The following is a 20,809-nucleotide window of genomic DNA, read 5'->3' as shown; positions in this document are numbered from 1 at the left end:
GCTTGTCAATCAAATAAAAACCTTACTATCCTTTTGTATTAGCCAAGCTCAAAGTGCATTTATTCCTAGGTGCGTTATATTTGATAACATCTTGGTAGCTTATGAATTATTGCACACAATGAAAACTAGAAAGCCTGGAAGAGATGGGTTTTTTTTTTTTTAAATTAGATATGAGCAAAGCGTATGATAGGGTGGAAAGGAATTTCCTTGCTAAAATGATGTCAAGGCTAGGTTTTCACGGGCATTGGGTGAATCTAATAATGAGATACGTTACATCAATGTCTTATTCTATAATGGTTAATGGTGAACTAACTAATTCCTTTAAACCTGAAAGGGGTATTCGACAAATAAACCATTTTTACCTTATCTATTTTAAATATGTACAGAGGGGCTATCATCCTTACTCCATAAATACCAAAATGAACGAATGCTTTGTGGCTTACAAATAAGCAGATCTAGACTTAGAGTTATTCATTTATTTTCACTTATGATAGTGTCTTATTTGTAAAAGTAAACGGGATCGAAAATAAAATGATGAGGAACGTGCTAAGGAGATATGAAGAAAGCTTTGGACAATATATAAATTTTGCTAAGTCGATCTTATTTTTCAACACCGATACAAATGATATAAGTAAGGAAAAAGTCAATGAGGTTTTGGGGATAAGAGCCACTGTAAATCTAAAAAAATACCTAGGTGTGTCATCTATGGTGGGTAGGGATAGAAGGAAAGCTTTTAGAAACCTAAAGGATAGGATACAAAATTGATTGATTAGAAGGATATGCTAAATGCTCTCATAAGATGGTAAAAAAATGTTTTTCAAATTAGTTATGCATACGATTCCAACTTGCACCATGGGTTGTTTCTTACTTTTAAGGACATTGTGCATAAAGCTAAACGACATAATAAACAACTTCTAATAGAGGCAAAATAATGAAAGAAGAGAAATGCACTAGATAAACTAGAAAAAAATATGCATACCAAAGAATAAGGAAGGGATGGGCTTTTGTAACATGGAAAATTTTAATAAGGCAATGTTGGCAAAACAAAGGTGGAGACTTCTAACAAATCCAACAACTCTGGTATATGGAGTTTTCAAGGCTAAGTATTTTCCTAGGACTTCATTTCTTAAGGCAAATTAGGACAGCAATCCATCTTTGATGTGGCATAGCATTTAGGACTTGATCTCAACACTAAAATGGAAAACTAGTTGCAAGGTTAAAGATGAAAAACTGATAAGGGCTTAGCAAGACAAATGGGTGCTATTCAAGAAAGACTTCTTCATTCATCCATAAAAAGGGACTGGAATGCAAAAGAATTGGTGGAAGAGTTTATTAATTGAAACATGAGACAATGGAAAATGGAAATGCTGCAAAAAAAGTTTAAGTTGGATGAAGCAGAAACCATAAGCTCTATACCATTAAGTAAGAGGAGAAACCCTAACATGTTGATATTGCATTATGATAAGAGTGGAAGGTACTCTATCAATAGTGGCTACAAACTAATGTGTCATGATGAAAAGAATAACAGCACAAGCTACAAAGGACAAAATGTTGCTATAGAAAAATATATGGATAGCAATCATACCTAGCAAAATAAAAGTATTTTTATGGCGAGCATGATATGTGTTGTTATCAACTATGCAATGTCTTGCGTGAAGAAGAATTCACATGGATAAAACATGTAGTGGATGTAGTAATGGTGAAGAAACAACATTTCATACATTGAAATATTGTAAGACAAGAAAAGAGGTATGGCATCAACTCCACTACACCTAGGATATTGATGTTGATAAAAACACTATGAGATTGGAATGGGTGACGAATTGGATAAAAACAATGGCTAAAAACTAGCCATAATAGCTAGCAATCATGTGCTGGGTTAATTAGTCGAATAGAAATAAAGAAGTTCATAAGAAGGAAGTAACAACAACCCAAGCTGTGAACTTTATTAAATCATACATATGGGTTTTCAACAAAGCTTAGAAGCGAGTGGAACAAGCAAATGAAATACCAGAGCATAGATGGAAGCCACCTAAAGCCAATTATTTTCAAAATAAACTTTAATGGTGCACTAAATGGGAAGAAAAAAAAAAAGGGAGGAGTGGGTGTTATTATACATGTTTCACATAGCCTTTTTATAAAAACATGTGTTATTAGGATGGATAAAGTAGAGGATTCGTTTGTAATCGATACAAAAACAGTATGCAGGCTCTATATTTTGTTAAAAAAATGGGGTTGTAGTCCATAGCACTTGAAGGAGATGCATTGGGTATCTTGAAAAAACTCAAAATAATGGAACCAAACATGTTCTCGATAGAAACAATCATTAAGAAGGCTAAGGAACAAAATAAAGAGTTTTACAACATATGAGGTGATGCATATAGGAAGAAAAAGGAATGAGGTTACCCATATCCTAGCTAGTTAAGGATTTAATGCTAGTTTGGACATGTATTCGATTGAAAAACCTCCGTTGTTTTTATGTAATGCCCTTCAGGCTGATAATCTTTATAATGAATGAATGATAACAACTATTTTCTCAAAAAAAAGAAAAAATAGCATGGTTTTCTCCTATTACCATTTAGTTTATTTCCTTTTGCTTTCAAATCTCACCAAAGGATTAATCTATTTGAGTTTTGACCACTTTAGTTTGTATGTTCAACAATTTAATAAAAAAGAGAAACATATTTATTACAATAATAAAAAATATATATAATTTACTTCTAAAACTAATATTTATAAGGATAATTTTTAATCTAATAATAATAAAAAGATTGAAATACGGATTATTGACCACTGATTCACATTAATATGAAAATATTTTTTAAATAAAATCTATAAAATATTAAACTTAAAATCAATTGATAATAATAAAATCATAAAATTTATTTAATATATGTAAAATAACATCACTTAATATACTTTCATCATGTGTAAGCCAAATATAAAATTATCTATTAATAGTAATAGTAGAAAATTATAAGATAAAAATAACAAAACAAGTGGCAAAACAGGTGGCTAATTAATTGCTGACATGTGTGGTATACACGTGGCATCTTGCTGATGTGATAGCAAACATGCTGTGGCAAAACAAGTTTTTGTTGACATGACATAATGTAAATAGCTTACGTGGTAGTTGATTGAATAAAATAAAAGATCAAATTTAAATATAAAAATTACAGATGAAAAAATCAAATTTAAATATAAAAATTATAAAATATTTAAAAATTAACATATTTGAATAATACCACTTAACATTTTTTTAATGTATACAAGAAAATGAATGACGTAACACACTTAATTTTTTTACTTTTTTTTCCATTAGTTTTCCTACCTCATCTTGCTGCTCCATTGATCCTCATTTTTCATAGGAAAATCAAAAGTAAGACATCTTGGATTATTGATCAAACATATGCTTATCCTTATTCTATATTTACTTCAAAGGTTTAGAATTTCAATTAGATTTTAAGACTTGAACAAGTTTTCAATTTAATATAAAATAGATAAATAAAGCAGCGTCATGCATAATATTATTGTTAAACCATTATTTTTTACCTTCATTTTCATAGAAGACCTACCAAAAGGTATCACTGTCATTTGCAAAATTCAAGAAAGGTCATAGTAATTTAATTAGTCTTTGATTCTTAGGGCCGTGACACAGACGCGCACGATAAAAACGTGAGGCTGCTGACACCTCTGAAAGTAACATTTGATTTACCTAAAGGAAAGTGAAATTCATTGCTATATATAGGTGGGTGAGTGGGGCTTTTGGCATTGTTGGAGTTAATTGGCGTAACAACAACTACTGGTTATGGGCAGGCAGCCTTGTTGTGACAAACTAGGCGTGAAGAAGGGGCCTTGGACAGCCGAGGAAGACAAAAAATTGGTCAATTTTATTCTGACTCACGGCCAATGTTGCTGGCGCGCCGTCCCCAAGCTCGCCGGCCTCCGCCGTTGCGGCAAGAGTTGTCGACTTCGCTGGACCAATTACCTCCGGCCGGACTTGAAACGAGGCCTCCTCAATGACGATGAAGAGCAGCTTGTTATTGATCTGCATGCCCGTCTTGGCAATAGGTTACTTAATTTCCCGTTAGAAGCATGCATCATTTTTTCTTCCTTTTTCCATATTGGTTTTGCTTATTTTTGAAGACAAGAAATTCACTTTACACAGCTTTTTGGGGTCTTATATCTAATAATGCAGCATCTACTAAAATGATGCAAAGAAATTCATACAAAGGGGAAAATGAAATAGAACTCTTTTTAGAGAGAAGTTTTCCATTTTCTTTCTCTCCTGTTCGTCCTTGGAATGATGAGAAAATGTTATAAAAGAGTAGTTGATAACAGGGTACCATCCTAAACTCAATTAGAATGAATTTTTTTTTAAGGATTGTTTTCCTGCTATCAAAGGATTAATTGAAGGTACTTGTAGGAATTGTGATTGAAAAGTGTCCACTGTAAGAGTTGAAAGTAATGTAGTTCTTTTCCTAGTAATTACTGACAGAAAAGCATGGCTCTAATAAAACCAAAGCTAAATAAATAATATAATGGGTACAAGGAAATGTAATAAAAAAATTAAAATAGAAAATGCTTATGTCTTAGTAGTATGCGGGGGCAACAGTTTAGAACTGCCATTTTTTTTATTATTATTAACATGATGTTTATGCTTTCATTTTCTTTAGGTGGTCCAAAATTGCGGCAAGACTGCCCGGAAGAACTGATAACGAGATCAAGAATCACTGGAACACCCATATCAAGAAAAAGCTTATTAAGATGGGAATTGATCCTGTTACACATGAGCCTTTACAGAAACCAGACAACCCACAAGAGGCAACCTGTCAAACAAATGATCAGCCAAATCTTGATCCTAAACAACTAGAGTTGCCTAAAGATTGTGGCCATGTCTCTTCAACTACTGATGAATTTAGCCCTCCAACTGAGAATTTCTCGACCGATGAATCCAGGTCATCATCAGAGTCTGGCAGTGATGTTGACCCCTTGATAAACTTAATATGGTCAGAGGCATTTCTCAATGACCTGACATGGAACTTCCCTTGCCCAGATTCCAGGGAACTAGAATACAGTGAACTTGGGTTCTCTTCATCGGAGGAAAACTCCTTTTCATGGTTGTTGGACTATCAAAATAGTGGAGATGATCATCAAAGTTTCGGATTTGGTGGCTTCAGTGAAATTGACATCAATCCCCTTGGCAAGTACTAGCATGCACCTAATAGAAGTGCCTCTTTGCACTCATGTAAAAAAAAAAAAAAAAAAAAATCCAATAGGTCTCCATTAATGGACTCTTTAAGCTTAATTTCCGGTTAAATTATTTATCTTCAGTTAGGATCTCAGAACAGCAAGGGAAATGGAAAAGAAAAGAAAAGAAAAAATAAGTCCAGAGGCCATATGTTTTTAAGATCCAAATAGATAACTTTTTTTTAAGCCGGCCACTGCCTTAATTGAAAAGGATCCAGGCTAAGTGGGTGTGCTGTCACTTTACCAAACAGTAAGGATCTCCAGCCTTTTTAATTTGTTTTCCATGGATGTTTATGATGTGCCCTTGCAGTGGCCTTGTGGGTTTACGATTGCATTAAATAGTAGAAAGAGATGTGCCACCAAATGGTCACCCCACTCCCTTGAAGAGCTGTGTGGTTGAAAGCTTTTTTATGATAAAAGTCAGAGCATTTTCTGTAAAGAAACTGTAGTGGTTTCTGCTATGTAATTACATCTTTTTTGGTTATTCAAAAATAAAAATTATATAAATAGCATATGCCCTTTTTCGATTATAAAATGAAGCTAAGAATTTTTTTTATTTTTCATCTTTTAAATTACGATTGAAATTTAAAATTTCTCAGTCTTGAAATCCGCTTTCATGCTAACAAACTAACAATGAGATTTGCTTTTTTTTTTTTTTAATTTTTATTTTGTCAAGAAAAGTATTACGACACCAACGTACTTGAAAGAAAAGGTCAAAACCTTAGTTAGTTGTAGGTGGCTGGAATCAGAGACGTATATAATATAATTATACAAAGATTAATAGAGTCGTATAATTATAAGTGAAATTAACTTAAAATAGAATTTGTATTATTTGAAAATGAAATTACATGACCTAAATGGTATGGTGTGAAAATTACTTGACCCAAATGGATAAACCTTATTCCTCTCTCAGTGGATGGGTCAATTTTTGTTCATCTTGATCGCAAAAATTGGCGTGGGAGCTTGGCCTTGATCACGGTCAAAGAGTGTCCTACATTTAACATCACCGTTTACTTTGGTCGACTAATACTAATCAAGTCTTACATTACCATCCAAACAAAGATAATTTAATACATATTTTCCCACTAATATTTGTTTTAGTTATCACTGTCTGCCGTTCTGAAATTATAGTCTAATTCATTGAGTATCATTTGGGGTTTAATTCAAGCTAAAAGCCATGAATTTAAAGACAAATGACAAAAAGATAAACTAGGAAAATTAATTATCAAAATTTTGTTGATGATATTTCCCTTAACTTTATATATAGTTGAAAAGTTTTGTCAGTAAATATAAAATTTGTATTAATTCATCAACATCACCATAATTTAAGAAATTCTTTATCCTGAAATTAACAATGGTTTTGAAATTTCTTACTTGGAAACTAACGTCACTTTTACTTAGAAAATCATCAATGATGTCATTAATCAATATGGTTTCAACTTTCCAATAATTACATTGATAACAATTTATAATAATAAAGTTGAAAATATGTGCACTACAAAACTAAGCTTCCATCATCATCATTGGCCATTGCCGAGCAAGCTTGAAGCAGATAGTAATCAGACTCAATCTATGTACTTTTATTTGGTAATTGCTTCTTTTAGTAGATAAAGGGGGAAAGGGATAAAAAAATGTAGTAGACAACTCTATTAGCCGATCATTCTTAGTTCAAGGAAATCATGATTAATAAAATACATATCAGAATCATGGCATGCCTCAGGCCCCGTCCAACAAGTCTAGCTATTGTCCCCTAGTTTTTTAGTGTCTATTTGGGGATCTCGCAAGCCAGCACATTGCTTTTGGCCTAAGAAATTAAAGGTGATTTTAACATACATGAAGTAACTCAGCAACTGTTCACATCATCCTTAAGTAGAGCTACCTAAAAGTATCCACAAAAATATTAGTTGTACTGTCACTGGCTACAAATGCTCCAAATGCTCATTCACCTTTGTTTCATGGACCCAATAGAGTTGGATTATGTAATAAAATAAAAGAGTTTGGTTACAACACCCGATAAAAAGAACATATCTGATAGCAGTAAGAATAAACTGACATGTAAAAGATCATGTTGCCCTGAAACCCTCCTTAATTAGTATGCATATGTTGATTTTATTCTTGATCCGGTGATAAAGTAGTTTGTTAAAGGTTAAGTTAGAGAGCGTATTAGACTTCTTCCAGGAAAAAAAAACAGAAAAAAGGTTTAATTTGATTCTCTCTTTTATACTTTTATACTGACTGTACCTAAACTAACGTGTTCTTTTGACTTATTTAGAACATAAAAACAAAACAAAGAGGGATATGAAGATTGAAGATCCAAAAAGCCATCAACGGCAATGTTACAGATGGTCCCTCTAAATCTTGACAGATCAAACAGCGTTTCCGTGGACTAAAGATGTGCCTGCTTCAAGCAAGGATATAAAAAGGTCGACGGAAACCTATCAAAAACCACATTAATATCTAACGGATCCGCAGCAGAAGAACAGATAAGAAAACACAGCTGAGCATAAAATCATGAATAGCAAAACCTATACATATATATACACACACACGTACACCCACATTACTAGAGTCGTTGTCATGATGTATTCATAACATAATGGCCACTTGAATTTCTTTTTTGGGCATTGTTTATGTATTTTCTCTTGATTCTCAGTGTTTGGACTTTCTATAATATGGCAATGATTGATAATGTTTGGTGCCTTGAAGCATCACAGACCCATTAACCATAAATCCTGGCTAGTGGGGGTGAAGCTCCCTAAAACCAAGGCCAAGTGGAATGCTGAATCACATTAATACTGCTCTATTTTGGGTGTTTAATTTGGTGTCATGTCCTTTAAAGTAATGAAATGCTTACTTGCTTAGTGCATCACTTCCAAAAGCATGCGAGTCTCAATAGCCAATTGCAATGTTTGCGAAGATTTACACTATCGCTTTCTGCGGCCTGGCAACTTAGAGAAACCAAGATATGCTTAGTATTTAACAATGAACTACCAGCATAAGCTTGTGGAGATTTAATTAATTATCTGAGCATAAAAATACATACATAAAAATGTGATAACATTAGGAAAACAAAATGGTGAAAGTGAAGATGGGGATCGGGGAGGGAGCTGGGGGGATGGGAGAGGGTGAGTGCAGGATTGGATGTGAAGGTGGAACTATCACAGGATTTTGCAATTCATTTGTACTGATCCCTGTAGTGTGACAGCAGTTTAGCATGCACCCTCAGCATAAAATTGTCATCAGAAAAATCAACTGCTCCACTTCCGGTTGGAGCCCATGTTGAGCCAGATGAACCACGTCTTGAACTTCTCAAGTCAAAGAATTTCTTCGTCAAGGAATCATAGATGAAAGCGTTCGTGTCAAAGATGAAACTTACACATGAGAGAACAGAGGAACAAATATGAGATCAGATACACATATTTGCTAAACCACAGTCATGGTTCAGACGGTTTGGGGGACTTTACTGATCCCTTGGCACTCTTTACAACGATATCGTAATTGATGGAAGTCAGCTGAGACAAATTATGTGAAAATAAAAACTCCATTGAATTCTACCATCTGACTACAACATTAGTAATAACAGCGCAAATGATGTTAAATACAACATTAGAATTATACAGTTTCTATTTTGTTTTCCACAAAGACAACGATATTTCCTCAATCTCTGGGACAAATTAGAATTCCACTTGCACCAATATGATAATGCTTGAAGATTAAAAAGAAAAAAAACCATAAATTAATTTAGAATGTGTGGGGATACAAAAACTCATCTATAAAAGTTATAGAAACGGCATACAATTATTTCTGATTTGCCAAATTCTAACATTGTGATTGCCCAGATACGTTTTCCACTTTCAGCTATGCCATTTATATTGTCACGGAGTGCTCAAGAAAGGAACCAAAACCATGCACAAGCAGAGTAGCAGGACTTTCATTGCCAACTACTGTATACTGGATAAAAAAGTTGGTTCTTAAGGGTAAGTTACAGAAATCTATAATCCAGACACTGTACAGTACTGAAGTATATCAAGAACGCAAAAAATCTCTTATCCTAACAGTAGTAATTAATCACAAAATAAACTACACCACATATTTAAATGCCAAAGGTATGAATTAGTTGTCAATAGCAAACCTGAATTAGATGTCCACGCCATCTCCAAATCCTTACAGAGTACAGTCCTTCATTACTTAGTTGACTTTTTAGAGCCAAAAGCCAAAAGCACTGCAGCCAAAATCAACTGCAATGCTTCAGAAGCCTTGCACTAAAAATTGTATATCAGACCTAAGAAGAGAAAAAAGCTTTCAAAGTATATCATACAAAGAATAAAACCATTCAGAAGAATAATCAATTAAGTATTTGTACAAATACCAATGTAAAGCAGCAATTACTTCCATGGAGCATACAGCGTCAGCCGCTGCTGCAATAGTGGCAGCAGAATATCCAAACGGAGATAGGAATCCAGCATTTCGTTCTTTCTCATATGTGATAGCTTCATAATGCACTCTCCTTCTAGATATGATGCCAATACAAAAAGCAGGTCTAAAAAGTAAAGTAAAAGATAGAATAGAAACTGACAGCCTATCCTAGGAAAGCATAGGTTCAGACAAATTCGTTATGCATATCCTAAAATCTCTCAACAGCTCAAACACCATGAAAACCTAAACATTCTCACAAAAATCTCAAGGCACAAGTAAAGTGAATTACGTGGTGTAAAAATCGATCACATACTCTTGCCAGTCATCTCGAGCTGTTCCCTCCAAATATCTCAGGTATGCAGCCAATGCATTCAGCACAGAGTTTGTACCACCACCCACAATGTCACATTTTTGCGTAACAAAAAACAGATTTATCTTGTCTCCTTCACTCGATAATTTTGACATTCAAACTGTTTATTTTGGTTCCTGATGGTTTGGACAAATACTCCTTCAATATGACTTCAGCTGGCATCTCTTTCATCAAATTCCAACTCTTTTTTTATTTGCCTGGTTTCTCTTTGATAAATTCCTTAAGATCACTAAAAGTAGGCAGAGCACCTGATTAATATTTCAATTATTAGGTTCCACAGCCATAATGCCTTTGCAAACTATCACTAATGCATGAAAACATTTAAAAATAGTCTAACTGAGGAGAAATTTAAGTACTAATAGCTTTTCAAACTACCACCAAAAACTTGACCCCAGTATAACTCGGTTTCTAAAACAGGTAATTTTGCCAGAGGAAGAGGGGAGATTGGTGGTAACTTAAGTTTTTTAAAGTCCATTATATGTTGCAGGCAGGACCTCCAGTTTCTGCATAGCACATTATAAGAATACAAGGAAAACTTGAGAAATAGAAAAACCAAATAAATTTATCCTTACGTATAATGCAAGAGTTTCACTAAATGATCTGTAAGAAAAATTCAAATACTAACAGAATCAGAAAACATGCCCACCTTAACATCAGTCCTCCACATGACAATGTCCGGAATCCCGTCTGAAGACGATGACGTTTCCAATGCATCCTTGACAACTCCAATCATCTGACGCATTTTGTAGTCTTAACTCTTCCTCAACAAACACATCCGTAGCTTTCACCTGACGATCCTCAGACATAATTTAACAAAAACGAGTCAAAGAAGCCTGACATTTTCATTTTTGTTTGATACGGAAAAATGTAAGATAGAAAATATAGAAAATAACCTCTTTTACAAGCTCTCTGATCATCAAATTGGAGCGATGTTCCTTCAAAGAGTTTCTCAAATCTTCCTATGCGAAGAGAACTAGTTCCAGCTTTTCATCAGAATAACCTAAATATGGTAAAACAATTTCGAAAATTTGAGAATTATTTATCAATATATTAATTATTTAATTATGAATTTTAGGATTTTTTTTATCTATTACTATCAAATTGATAATTCTTGAAATTAAAAGAAGAAATAATGATTCCTGAGTTACCGTAATAGAAAAGTGGTTTGTCCGCAATTTTCAATTTTTCAGGGGAAAAAATGAAAATAATAGGGGTGAAAGAATAAATACTAGAATTTGAAGGGAGAGACAAGAGATAAAACTAAAAATCCAGAAAGACAAGATGAAGGGCATCACATCAGTTTAACGAACTAAAACTGAAAATGGCGCTTCAAATCCAAATTCCATCTTCTTCACTAACGGACTCTATCACCGCCACTCCATCTTCCCAAAACCCAAACTTTCAATCAAATCCCAGAAGCCCACCGTCGACGGACGCACCTCCTTGCCCAAGAAGCCCGCCTCACCGGGGCAAGGGTTTGGTTCCTCCTCATCTTCATCCTCACCCTCCGGCAAGTCAAGCATAAGCAGCAGCAAGCAGGAGCAGAAGGGAAAAAGATAGAGCGCGTGGATAATAAAGCGGCCGCCGGTTGAGAAACCTGCGATTGTGAGCAAAGAAGGAGAAACTAAAGCTAAGGAACAGAGAAAAAATGAGAGCGCTTTTCTACTGGCGAGGTTGGGGCTTGGTGGGATCACTCCTGTGGAATGCATTGTTCTTGCTGCTTCAGGTGTGTCTAGAAATTAATACTATAGTTCTTTTTTTCTTTTTCTGTTTAGTAAAAGTTGTTTTGTGGAGATTGATTTCATTTTGGTATAAATTTGGGTTAGACATTTGAACCTGCTTTCAAGAATACTTTCTGTTTAAGAAATTCGTACATTGAGAAAGTTAAGTTTTAGTAGTTTTGTTGGGTCGTTAGTCATTACAACAATTGCGGATATTATTGTGATCAAAAACTCAAAATTAGCACATTTGAGATTGAATTAAACCTTCGAAACTGCTATACATCATGTTTATTTAGACCAAGAGACAACTTCAGTCTTGTCCAGGTAAGGGCAACGAAGCATATCATTCCATAACAGATTCACTATTTGTAAGCCTCTGGTCACATTTGATTCAGGAAAAAAAAAAAAACACGCACACACACACACATCAATGTCATCATCCATTAGATGATGAACCAGAAACATCAATGGTACAATTTTTTTCTGCTGACGTGCTTGTTTCCAATTGGGTTACTGGTTTCTAAGAATTTGACACCGTACAAGGATGTTTAGGTTCTTCGTTCTTCAGAAAAATGTATGCAAGATTCATCACTACTTTTTGTTTTCTGTCCTGTATTAGGTTTATAATTTTTAATCCCCTGCTTTATTAGAGAATTGGGGCCTGCACCCTGCAGAACTGCTTTCCTAGGCTTTTTAACCTCTGATGATAAATGGATGGTGATTTCATTTATTACAAAATGAAAAACAAGAAGTCTATTCAATGAAGTTGGACATGTCCAAGTATGAAAACGATTTCTGTTAGTGTTTTAAAGCTATGAGTTGTGACCACCAGATAACTTATTAGCTGTTTTATATTTAAAGGCTTCCTACTAGAGGAGTGGGATAAGTTCTTTGTATAATTGTACCCATGTTTCACTCTAACTTTTGTCTTGTTTTCGCTGTAACTAAGGATTTAAATATCGATCGTAGTCACATTTTCGATCACGTCGTGTTTATTACGTTTTCGAATATAATCGAGATTATTACAGTCATTGCGGTCATAAATTTTTTTTAATTTTGCACAATTTGTTATAAAATATAATAATTATAATTATAATTATAAAAATTTTTGTTTAATGTTTTTTTTTAAAACAATTTATGACATCTATGTTTTTTATTTTCTAAATATTTAAATTATAATAAAACATTTATATTTGATTTAGCAACAAGATTTTTACCTGAGCCAAGTTCATATTCAAAATTAATTCTTGACAAATCAAAATATTAACTAAACATAATACGTTAAATACCAAACATCCATATTTAATAAAATTATAAACTTAAAAATATAATAATTTCAAATTTCATCAATTATAGTTATAAATTAATAAGAATTAATCTAATAACAAAAGAATTTACAACAATATAAATACCAAAATAACAAAAAATTATTAAATTTCAGACACAATCATAAATTAATAAATAACAAAATCAAATTATAATATTTACTTTTAATTATTTTTTATCTAACTTATACAAAAAAAATTTATTAAAAATTTTTATCTAAAATCCATATATATATATATATATATATATAATTTCAAAAATTACAAAATTTTAAATTTATATTTTAATAAAATTAATTATAAAATTAAATAAATAAAAACCCACCTACCCACCCTACCTCACCTCACTCAACCCGCGCGTCCCCCCCAGTGTAGCACCCCTCTCCCCCAAAATTTCCCCCAAACTTTGATAACCAGAAAGGGAAGGTAGAAACCCACGTCCAACCTGTGTCCAAAATTTCCCCCAACTCTTTCTTTAAAAATCGACAAACATATCCCATTCTTCATCTATCTTCTAACCTCTTCCAAGTTTCATCCACGCTATCTTTGTCTTCCAAATTGGGTTGTGAACGGAACGCAACCGTTGTGATTGTGAATTCCATTCATAACCTAATTTCGGGTATGTAGCGATGGCGGAGGCTACCGAAACCGTAAAATAGCAGCTGCAATGCCGTTACACATACGCTATTTGAAACCTTGCTGTAACTGTTACATATGGAGTGTTGAAGTACCTGCAAAATGAGAAACTTAAAGACCAAAAATGAATAGTTCATTCGAATAATCTGATATTTCCATAAAGCATATATTGCCTGATTGGTTAATTCTTATCTTTTATTATTTTACATATAATTTTTACATCGTTTGGCTTTGCATGATTTATTTTGCAATGAGAAAAGATCTCTACTTCTTCTCAATGAAAATTTTGACTAAGTGGACTCTTTTGCAGCCACTGCCATCTTTCTTAAAAGAGTATTTGAAAACATCATGTTTCATTCTTTCTGTTATTAATTTAACTATGACTTTAGTCGCTATTTGTTGTCTATTGTTATATTATTGTAAATACTGATAAGTTTCAATCTGTCTTTCGACTACAGCATTGCAATTGCATGCAAGTCACCTTGGGTTGATCACATGAAAGCTCATGCCTTACTATAGGTAAAGTTCTCAATCTCCTGATGGTAGCCTGATAGGTAACATCAGGTACCATACATTAGGAAATAAATGATAGAATTGCTAGACGTCAATCTAGAAATGAGCTTTATACCTGTTAAGAGTTTTAATACTTAATATATCATCCCTTCTGACAGACATCCATTCTTGAATACGCAAATGCCTCTTTTCTAGTGTACAGCTTAAAAACCTAGAATCATTAGAAGTTTCTCACTGTTCTGGATGAGTTAGTCTATGGACTCTCTAGCATTTGTTTGATTAGGTCTCATCATGATTGAACTCCATATGCCGGCTACTTAAGAAGGATCTCTGTTTTCTCTTTTCTTATATTTACATTCACCATGATGGGTTAGAGCAATAGTTTCCCCACTCATTTATTAAGTTCTCTTCTTCCCCCCCTTTTTTTTTTCTCATATTGACTGCTCTTTTTTATCCTTTCTCCTGTTTTTTGATCCTAGCACATAGCTATGAAGATGCTTAAGTCCTAATATCTTTAGGATGTGTTTGATATACAAGATTATGATAGGATGGGATAAGATGATATTATGAATAGGATTAGATTAAATAATATCATCCTATCTTTTATTTGAAGTGAGCAAGGATTAAGATAGTATAATTTATTTATTGGTCAAAATTATCTTTCCTCAAAATTTATAAAATTTAAATTATCGATATAATTTTTAAAGATATAATAAGACTTGTAAGTTCAATCTCATGAATTAAAAATAATTCTCTCTACTTTGGAATGATTGAATCATCCTATACTAAGAGAATGATTAATCCTTTTTATAATCCTATCTTTTGCTTTAAACACAAACTAAACATAATATAAAATAATTAGCATTATATCTTATCTATTATCTTATACACTAAACATGACCTTTAAGTTTTAAATCTTTCGAAACAATAAAATCTACAGGTTAGACTGCTGCATAATGCATTCAGTTGGTTCAGACAACATTTTATTATGGTAGACTTTATTCAGTGATGATCATGAGCCTATGACATACAATTGTGCGCTTGTATATTTGAAACAAAATTTAGTCCTTTTTTGTGTTCCTGGTAAGACAATAATATTGGTAAATGGGCAACCACTGCTGTTGCACAAAATATCTAAAGCAATGGCTCATAACAACAAATTGAGTTACAATACAACCTAAGCTAAAAGCTACTTAAATATATATATATATAGTTATATGTAGATACCCATTTATGTCTAGGGTCAATCAATGTCTTTTTTATGCTGTTGTTGTTGTTGTTATTATTATTATTTTCTTTCATTTTCTCTTAATCTAGGTTTGAATAAGGAAACTGAATCTAGAGTCAACCGAAACAAAGGGAAATTGATTTACATAATCAAAGGACTTTTAATCTGAAATCAAATCAATCAGACAACTTACCAGACCTAGGTCTAATATCACAGTGGACAGAATCCAATCCCATAATTCAAGTCTGGACTGGTTCTGTTCATTTCCTAAATTCTTTATCAAAAGCAGCCTATAAATTGGATGCAATACTACAGAGAAAGGCATGAATGACGAACTTTTGGAAAAGTGGATTGCTAGGTTTAGGGTTTCTGATAGTTGGTTTTGGAAGGAAAAGTTATGGGTTTAAAATTTTAGATTATACGTTTATGAGATTTTAGGTTTATAGATTTTTGGTTGAATGTTTGAAGGATCAAAGTTTATGGAAAAAGTTTGAATTTTTGGAAGATTTCTAGAAAATCTGGGTTTTTGTTTAAACATTTGAATTTGCCAGTTAAATTTTCTAGTGAGGTTTGAAGTTTCCAATAGGATCCCAGCCAATTTTTTAGAAACTGGCGACCAAGTCCAATTTCTAGTGGGTGTTCTTAGATTTATTTTAGAGAAAAGTTAGAGAATTTTTGGGCTAAAGAGAAAAGGGTAAAAGGATTCTAAGAAAAGCCTGAAGGGCATGGCTTTTATATTATGCCAAAACGACGTCGTTTTGAAGAGCCTAGATCCGCGCTTAGACCCATTAACTTGCATGCCAATCCGCACTACGACCTGACCTGATCGCAGGTTTTTTTCTTTTAATTTTATTTTTATTTTCCAATTTTATTTTTATCATTTATTTTATTTTATTAATTTTTTATTAATTATTTTATTGAGTAATTTGTTAAATATTTTTTAAAAATTCCTTCTATTATTTTATTTTTGAAAAACAATATAAAACAAATGAAAAAAAAAAATCTTTTTAAATAAATTCATGAACCTTACCAAACTACTAGAAAATTTTTCATGAATTTAAACTTTACAAAATTTACTAAACTATTGAAAAATTTTATAAATAAATTTTCAAAAAAGATATTTTTAATAAAGATTTTATATTTTATCCTACCAAACTATTGAAGAATTTAATTAGTTTTTCTCAAAAATAAAATTTTTAAATATTTTACAATAAAATCTCATCAAACTATTGAGAAATCTACATAAATCTTACTAAATTATTAGAGGACTTTACTAATTATTTTTCTATATAAAAATACATAAATAAATCCGATAACGAAGCCTCTTCAAGGTGGGACATTAGTCTCTATGAATACTCTTGAGGTAAGAGAATTATCTTAAATTATTACTAAATTATTGAAGTAATTTTATGATTAATTTTTAATATTAAATATTTTGGTAAACTATAAACATATTTAAGATTTGGATAATTTGAAATCAAACTAACACCATCATTTAGATTAGCGTTATGAGAGTGCTATAACCTTTCTCACATGTAACTATACTCTCAAATCTAAAATCTGATTTTGTAGATTAAAATTTACTATTTAAAGATCCTAAGTTAATCTTGAGACTCTTTTTTAAATATGACAGATTTAATTAGATGATCAATCACACCTAAACAAAAAGATTGGTAACAACTCCCTTTAATCCATATCTAGTGATAGGTCTACGAATTTATACGTTATGACAGTTTGACAATTTCACTGGAGAAGTTAAGAGTCAGGCCAGTAAATGATTTTTTATTATCCAAGCCTTGCCTAATAAACTTGAGATTTTTTATTTTTATTTTTTTTTCTTTTTTCTTTTTTCTTTTTTTTCTTTGCTTATATTGTGTTTAGTTATTTATTTATTTATTTCATATATCTGTTATTCATTTACATGTGCATAACATAAGCTCTACACCCAAGCTTTGTCCATTAGGAAGAAGTCAAGTACATAGGCCATCTGGGCTAGCAAAATTCTCACACTCAGATTGAACCTTTTTCACTTGTAGCCTATGGTGGGTGAAGATTAAGATGTGTTACTAGTCTATGATAGATAATGATGTAAGAAATAATTTGAGAGCCTTTTTAGAACTAATCTAAGCCACATATAATTGACCTTAAAAGCCTAACCCATAGATAGAGCTGTATCCTTCCACCCTCTGTGGTTAATCCAAAATCTAGAGTCATGCTGTTATTTTACTTGTTTTTGAAATGTTTATTTTTTATTTTATATTGAGATGACTAACTGGTTTTCTTATCTTGTTTGTTTTTTTTCTTCTTGTGCATATTCATAAACATACATGCATATTGCATATTGTTTTTGCCCTGAAAGTATTTTCAACAAAAGTTTTCATGAAACCCATAAAGCGTCAAGTTTGCGCATCGTTTGTGTCATTCAAATGTAATTCACCCATAAATGAAAGATAAAGTAAAAAAAAAATAGTGGGAAAAAGGGGATTGTTTACCACTCAGTTATATCTCTACTTTGCCAAACGAAGTTTGTTTGCTCCTTAAACAAAATGATTTGAAAAGCCTATTAGATATATTAAATAGCATGGTTCCTTCAAGACAGCGAGCTTTTTGACAGAGGTTAGGGCATATTGCACATTTTTTATTAGTGAAGGTTGAAAACTCACTCATTAAGGTGATGGTATAGTTTTGGGATCCTTCCTATCATTATTTCATCTTTAATGAGGTCAATTTGATGCCAACAATAATAGAATATTCGACTTTGGTGGGTATGCATCTTCAGTATCCAGACATGATGTATGTAAAGAAGCAAAAATCAGGGTATTGTAAAAATCTAATGCATATTTTAGGGATGGAAAAAGAGCTCATAGATTCACATATCCAAGAAAAAAAAAGAAAACATAAGGGTATTCCATGAGAGTTTCTTTGAAACTTTATTGTCAAACATCCAAATGATGATCATGAAATGAAGGTGTTTGCTTTGGCAATATATCGGATGGTCATTTTCCGTAGGATCTTAGGCCACATTGAGATAAAGGTGGTGAATTTATTTGAACATATTGAAAGGGGATGTAATCTTGCACCAGCGATATTGGCAATAACCATCAAATCTCTGAATTTTTGTAGACATAATGATAAGGCTCATTTTTTAAGTTGTACACCACTATTGTATTTACGGATGAAGAGTCATTTTGAATGAAAAAAAAGTGTTGTCTCCAAACTATATTTTTGTAATCGAAATCCAATTAAGAAATTTCATGAGAGTGAATGGCCAAAAGCAAAGACTTGAAAAGAATAGAAATGTCTGTTACAGAAGCTCATAGTTTGTTAGGTGAAATGGCTAGCTTTATGGATGAATCGAGAACCTATGTTGTATCAATGTGAAAATAAGATAGGGGTTTCACTTTTAGGCTTATAAGGGTCAATAGGTTATACACCATTGATGGTAAAAATACAGTATGGAGCTAAACAATTTACTCCTATGACACATAAGTTTGACCAATTTGACTATGTATATAGAGAGCCTAAAATTTTTCAAAAAATTAATGGCATGATCAAAGCATGGAAGAAGCCCATAAGGGTAAGCCCTAGATTATTTACTGATAAAGCCACTGAAAGGTATTTGATTTGGATAGCCAAGAGAAGCAAAAAGGTTACACCTGTGTTTAAAGACTATTTCCAGTTAGTGAATCAAGAGTTGGATAATGTACCTTTAGAGTTAGAACTTACAAGGAAGGAACATGAAGTTGAGAAAAAAAATCGAAAGAAGAAATTTTAAGGCTTCAAGAAAAAAAAATAGTGGAAAGATAAAGCAAAAAAGTTAAAAAAATTCAAGTCCACAAAATTTTCAAAGAATACAACAAGACTCAAAAAGTTATCAAAGAATGAGATTATGCCTTTAAGGAGCTTGTGGAACTACAACAAGAACACTAGAGGTTGTGCATACAAGTGCAAGTCAAAGAAATAAACAACACAGATTTGACTTATGAAAATGAAAAGCTAAAAAGAGAATGCTCCCAAATGGAGAATGATTATGTTGAAACTCAACATGAAAATGAGATGCTCAGAGAGTACATCCAAACACTAAAATAAAAGTTGAATGACCAGAGAAATCATATAATTGCACTCAAAGAAAAGTAGAAAGAATTATCTTATCAGGTATAGTTCGACAAAAGAGAAGGGTTGGGAAGACAAATGTACATAATGCATCTTACAACCCAGATAAGCAAGGCAGTGATTAAAAGGAAAGAAATGGCAGAAAAGGCTGAGATATTGAAAGTTTTGGTCATGCCAGCAAGAAAGTATGGACAGTGATTACTAAACTTTATTGAAGAAGTTAAGGATTAGCATAAGCAAATTAGGCACTTTTACAAAAGAAAAATTTTAAACTTGATGTAAAACAGACTTTTATGGAATAAATGAAAGTTCACTTTTGTTGAAATCTTTAAAACAGAAAATATTTTTCTTCTTTTTTTTTTCAAGCATTGCATTACATTCATTCATGTCAAACATATTATCATTATCAATTTTAAATTATGGTACTAAGGTGCAAGAATAGCTCCACATCCGTATAACACCTAGGCTAGAGCCAAAAAAATGAAGCAAGACAATGCAAACCATTTTGAAAAGTTAAAAAAGGTGCAAAAGGTAATTGAAGGGAAGCTAAGCAAAATTCTTGAGGCTTTGAAAAAAATAAACAAAGAAAAAGCGATGAAGGAAGATATCTTGTATGAAGTTACTGAATCATTATATCTTTCAAGTTTCAATCCACATCAGACCCAAACCATTCCGAGCTTTCAGCCACAGCAAACCATGTTCCCAAGTTATAGCTACCAAAGAATGTCCTATGCACCTAGTCAGGCAAATGTTCAAAGTTACACTAATCTTGTCTTCACTGAAAAGGTAGTCGAGCCAATCTAAATTTTTAATCTAAAAAAAACAAAAGAAAAAGTGAAATTGCATATGGCTGCGTCCTTAGAAAACTCTAAGACTGATCAAACAATGAGCATGATTAAAGAAAGATTACAAGCTGTAAAAGGTATTGACTTGTATGGATCTATGGATGCTATGGGGCTTTGCTTGGTGCCAAATATGATGATACCATCAAAGTTTAAGGTATCGAAGTTTGAAAAGTATGATAGTACTAAATATCCTATAACACATGTCATAATATATTGTCACAAGATGGTAGCACATATTAGCAATGAGAAATTACTCATGCATGTGTTTCAGGACAGCTTAACCAGATCTACTACAAGGTAGTATGTTCAATTGGATATGACTCACATAAGGTCATGAAAAGATTTAACTTGATCTTTCATCAACCAATACTATCACATTATAGATATGGCTC

General features: G+C 32.5%; 1 protein-coding gene and 2 long non-coding RNA genes across 3 annotated transcripts; 2 read left to right on the top strand and 1 right to left on the bottom strand.

Moving 5' to 3' along the window:
- Nucleotides 1–3,764: 3,764 nt before the first annotated feature.
- Nucleotides 3,765–5,308, top strand: LOC111288499 (MYB-like transcription factor ODO1). The gene is made up of 2 exons (XM_022879408.2): nt 3,765–4,071; nt 4,677–5,308. The coding sequence occupies exons 1-2, from the start codon at nt 3,809–3,811 to the stop codon at nt 5,212–5,214; spliced, it is 801 nt and encodes a 266-aa protein (XP_022735143.1). The 5' UTR covers nt 3,765–3,808; the 3' UTR covers nt 5,215–5,308.
- Nucleotides 5,309–9,003: 3,695 nt separating this feature from the next.
- LOC111274509 (uncharacterized) lies at nt 9,004–9,966 on the bottom strand. Its single transcript, XR_016328968.1, has 3 exons — nt 9,620–9,966; nt 9,383–9,532; nt 9,004–9,201 (listed from the first exon to the last, which is right to left on the bottom strand). It is a non-coding gene; the product is annotated as an uncharacterized LOC111274509 (long non-coding RNA).
- A 1,277-nt stretch (nt 9,967–11,243) lies between these two features.
- Nucleotides 11,244–14,388, top strand: LOC111274500 (uncharacterized). Its single transcript, XR_016328967.1, has 2 exons — nt 11,244–11,762; nt 14,177–14,388. It is a non-coding gene; the product is annotated as an uncharacterized LOC111274500 (long non-coding RNA).
- Nucleotides 14,389–20,809: the final 6,421 nt, after the last annotated feature.

This window comes from Durio zibethinus, chromosome 17 (genome assembly GCF_047325235.1).
Source record: "Durio zibethinus cultivar Kanyao isolate XHJ-2024 chromosome 17, ASM4732523v1, whole genome shotgun sequence".
Lineage (NCBI taxonomy): Eukaryota > Viridiplantae > Streptophyta > Magnoliopsida > Malvales > Malvaceae > Durio > Durio zibethinus.
The sequence above is the reverse complement of the archived record's forward strand: the minus strand, read 5'-3'. Positions and strand labels throughout refer to the sequence as shown.

Bases quoted from the DNA above. Each gene is read 5' to 3' on its own strand.
- LOC111288499 (XM_022879408.2), top strand. From the start codon at position 3,809: ATGGGCAGGCAGCCTTGTTGTGACAAACTAGGCGTGAAGAAGGGGCCT. The intron at 4,072-4,676 runs GTTACTTAATTT...CATTTTCTTTAG, and splicing joins CATGCCCGTCTTGGCAATAG to GTGGTCCAAAATTGCGGCAA.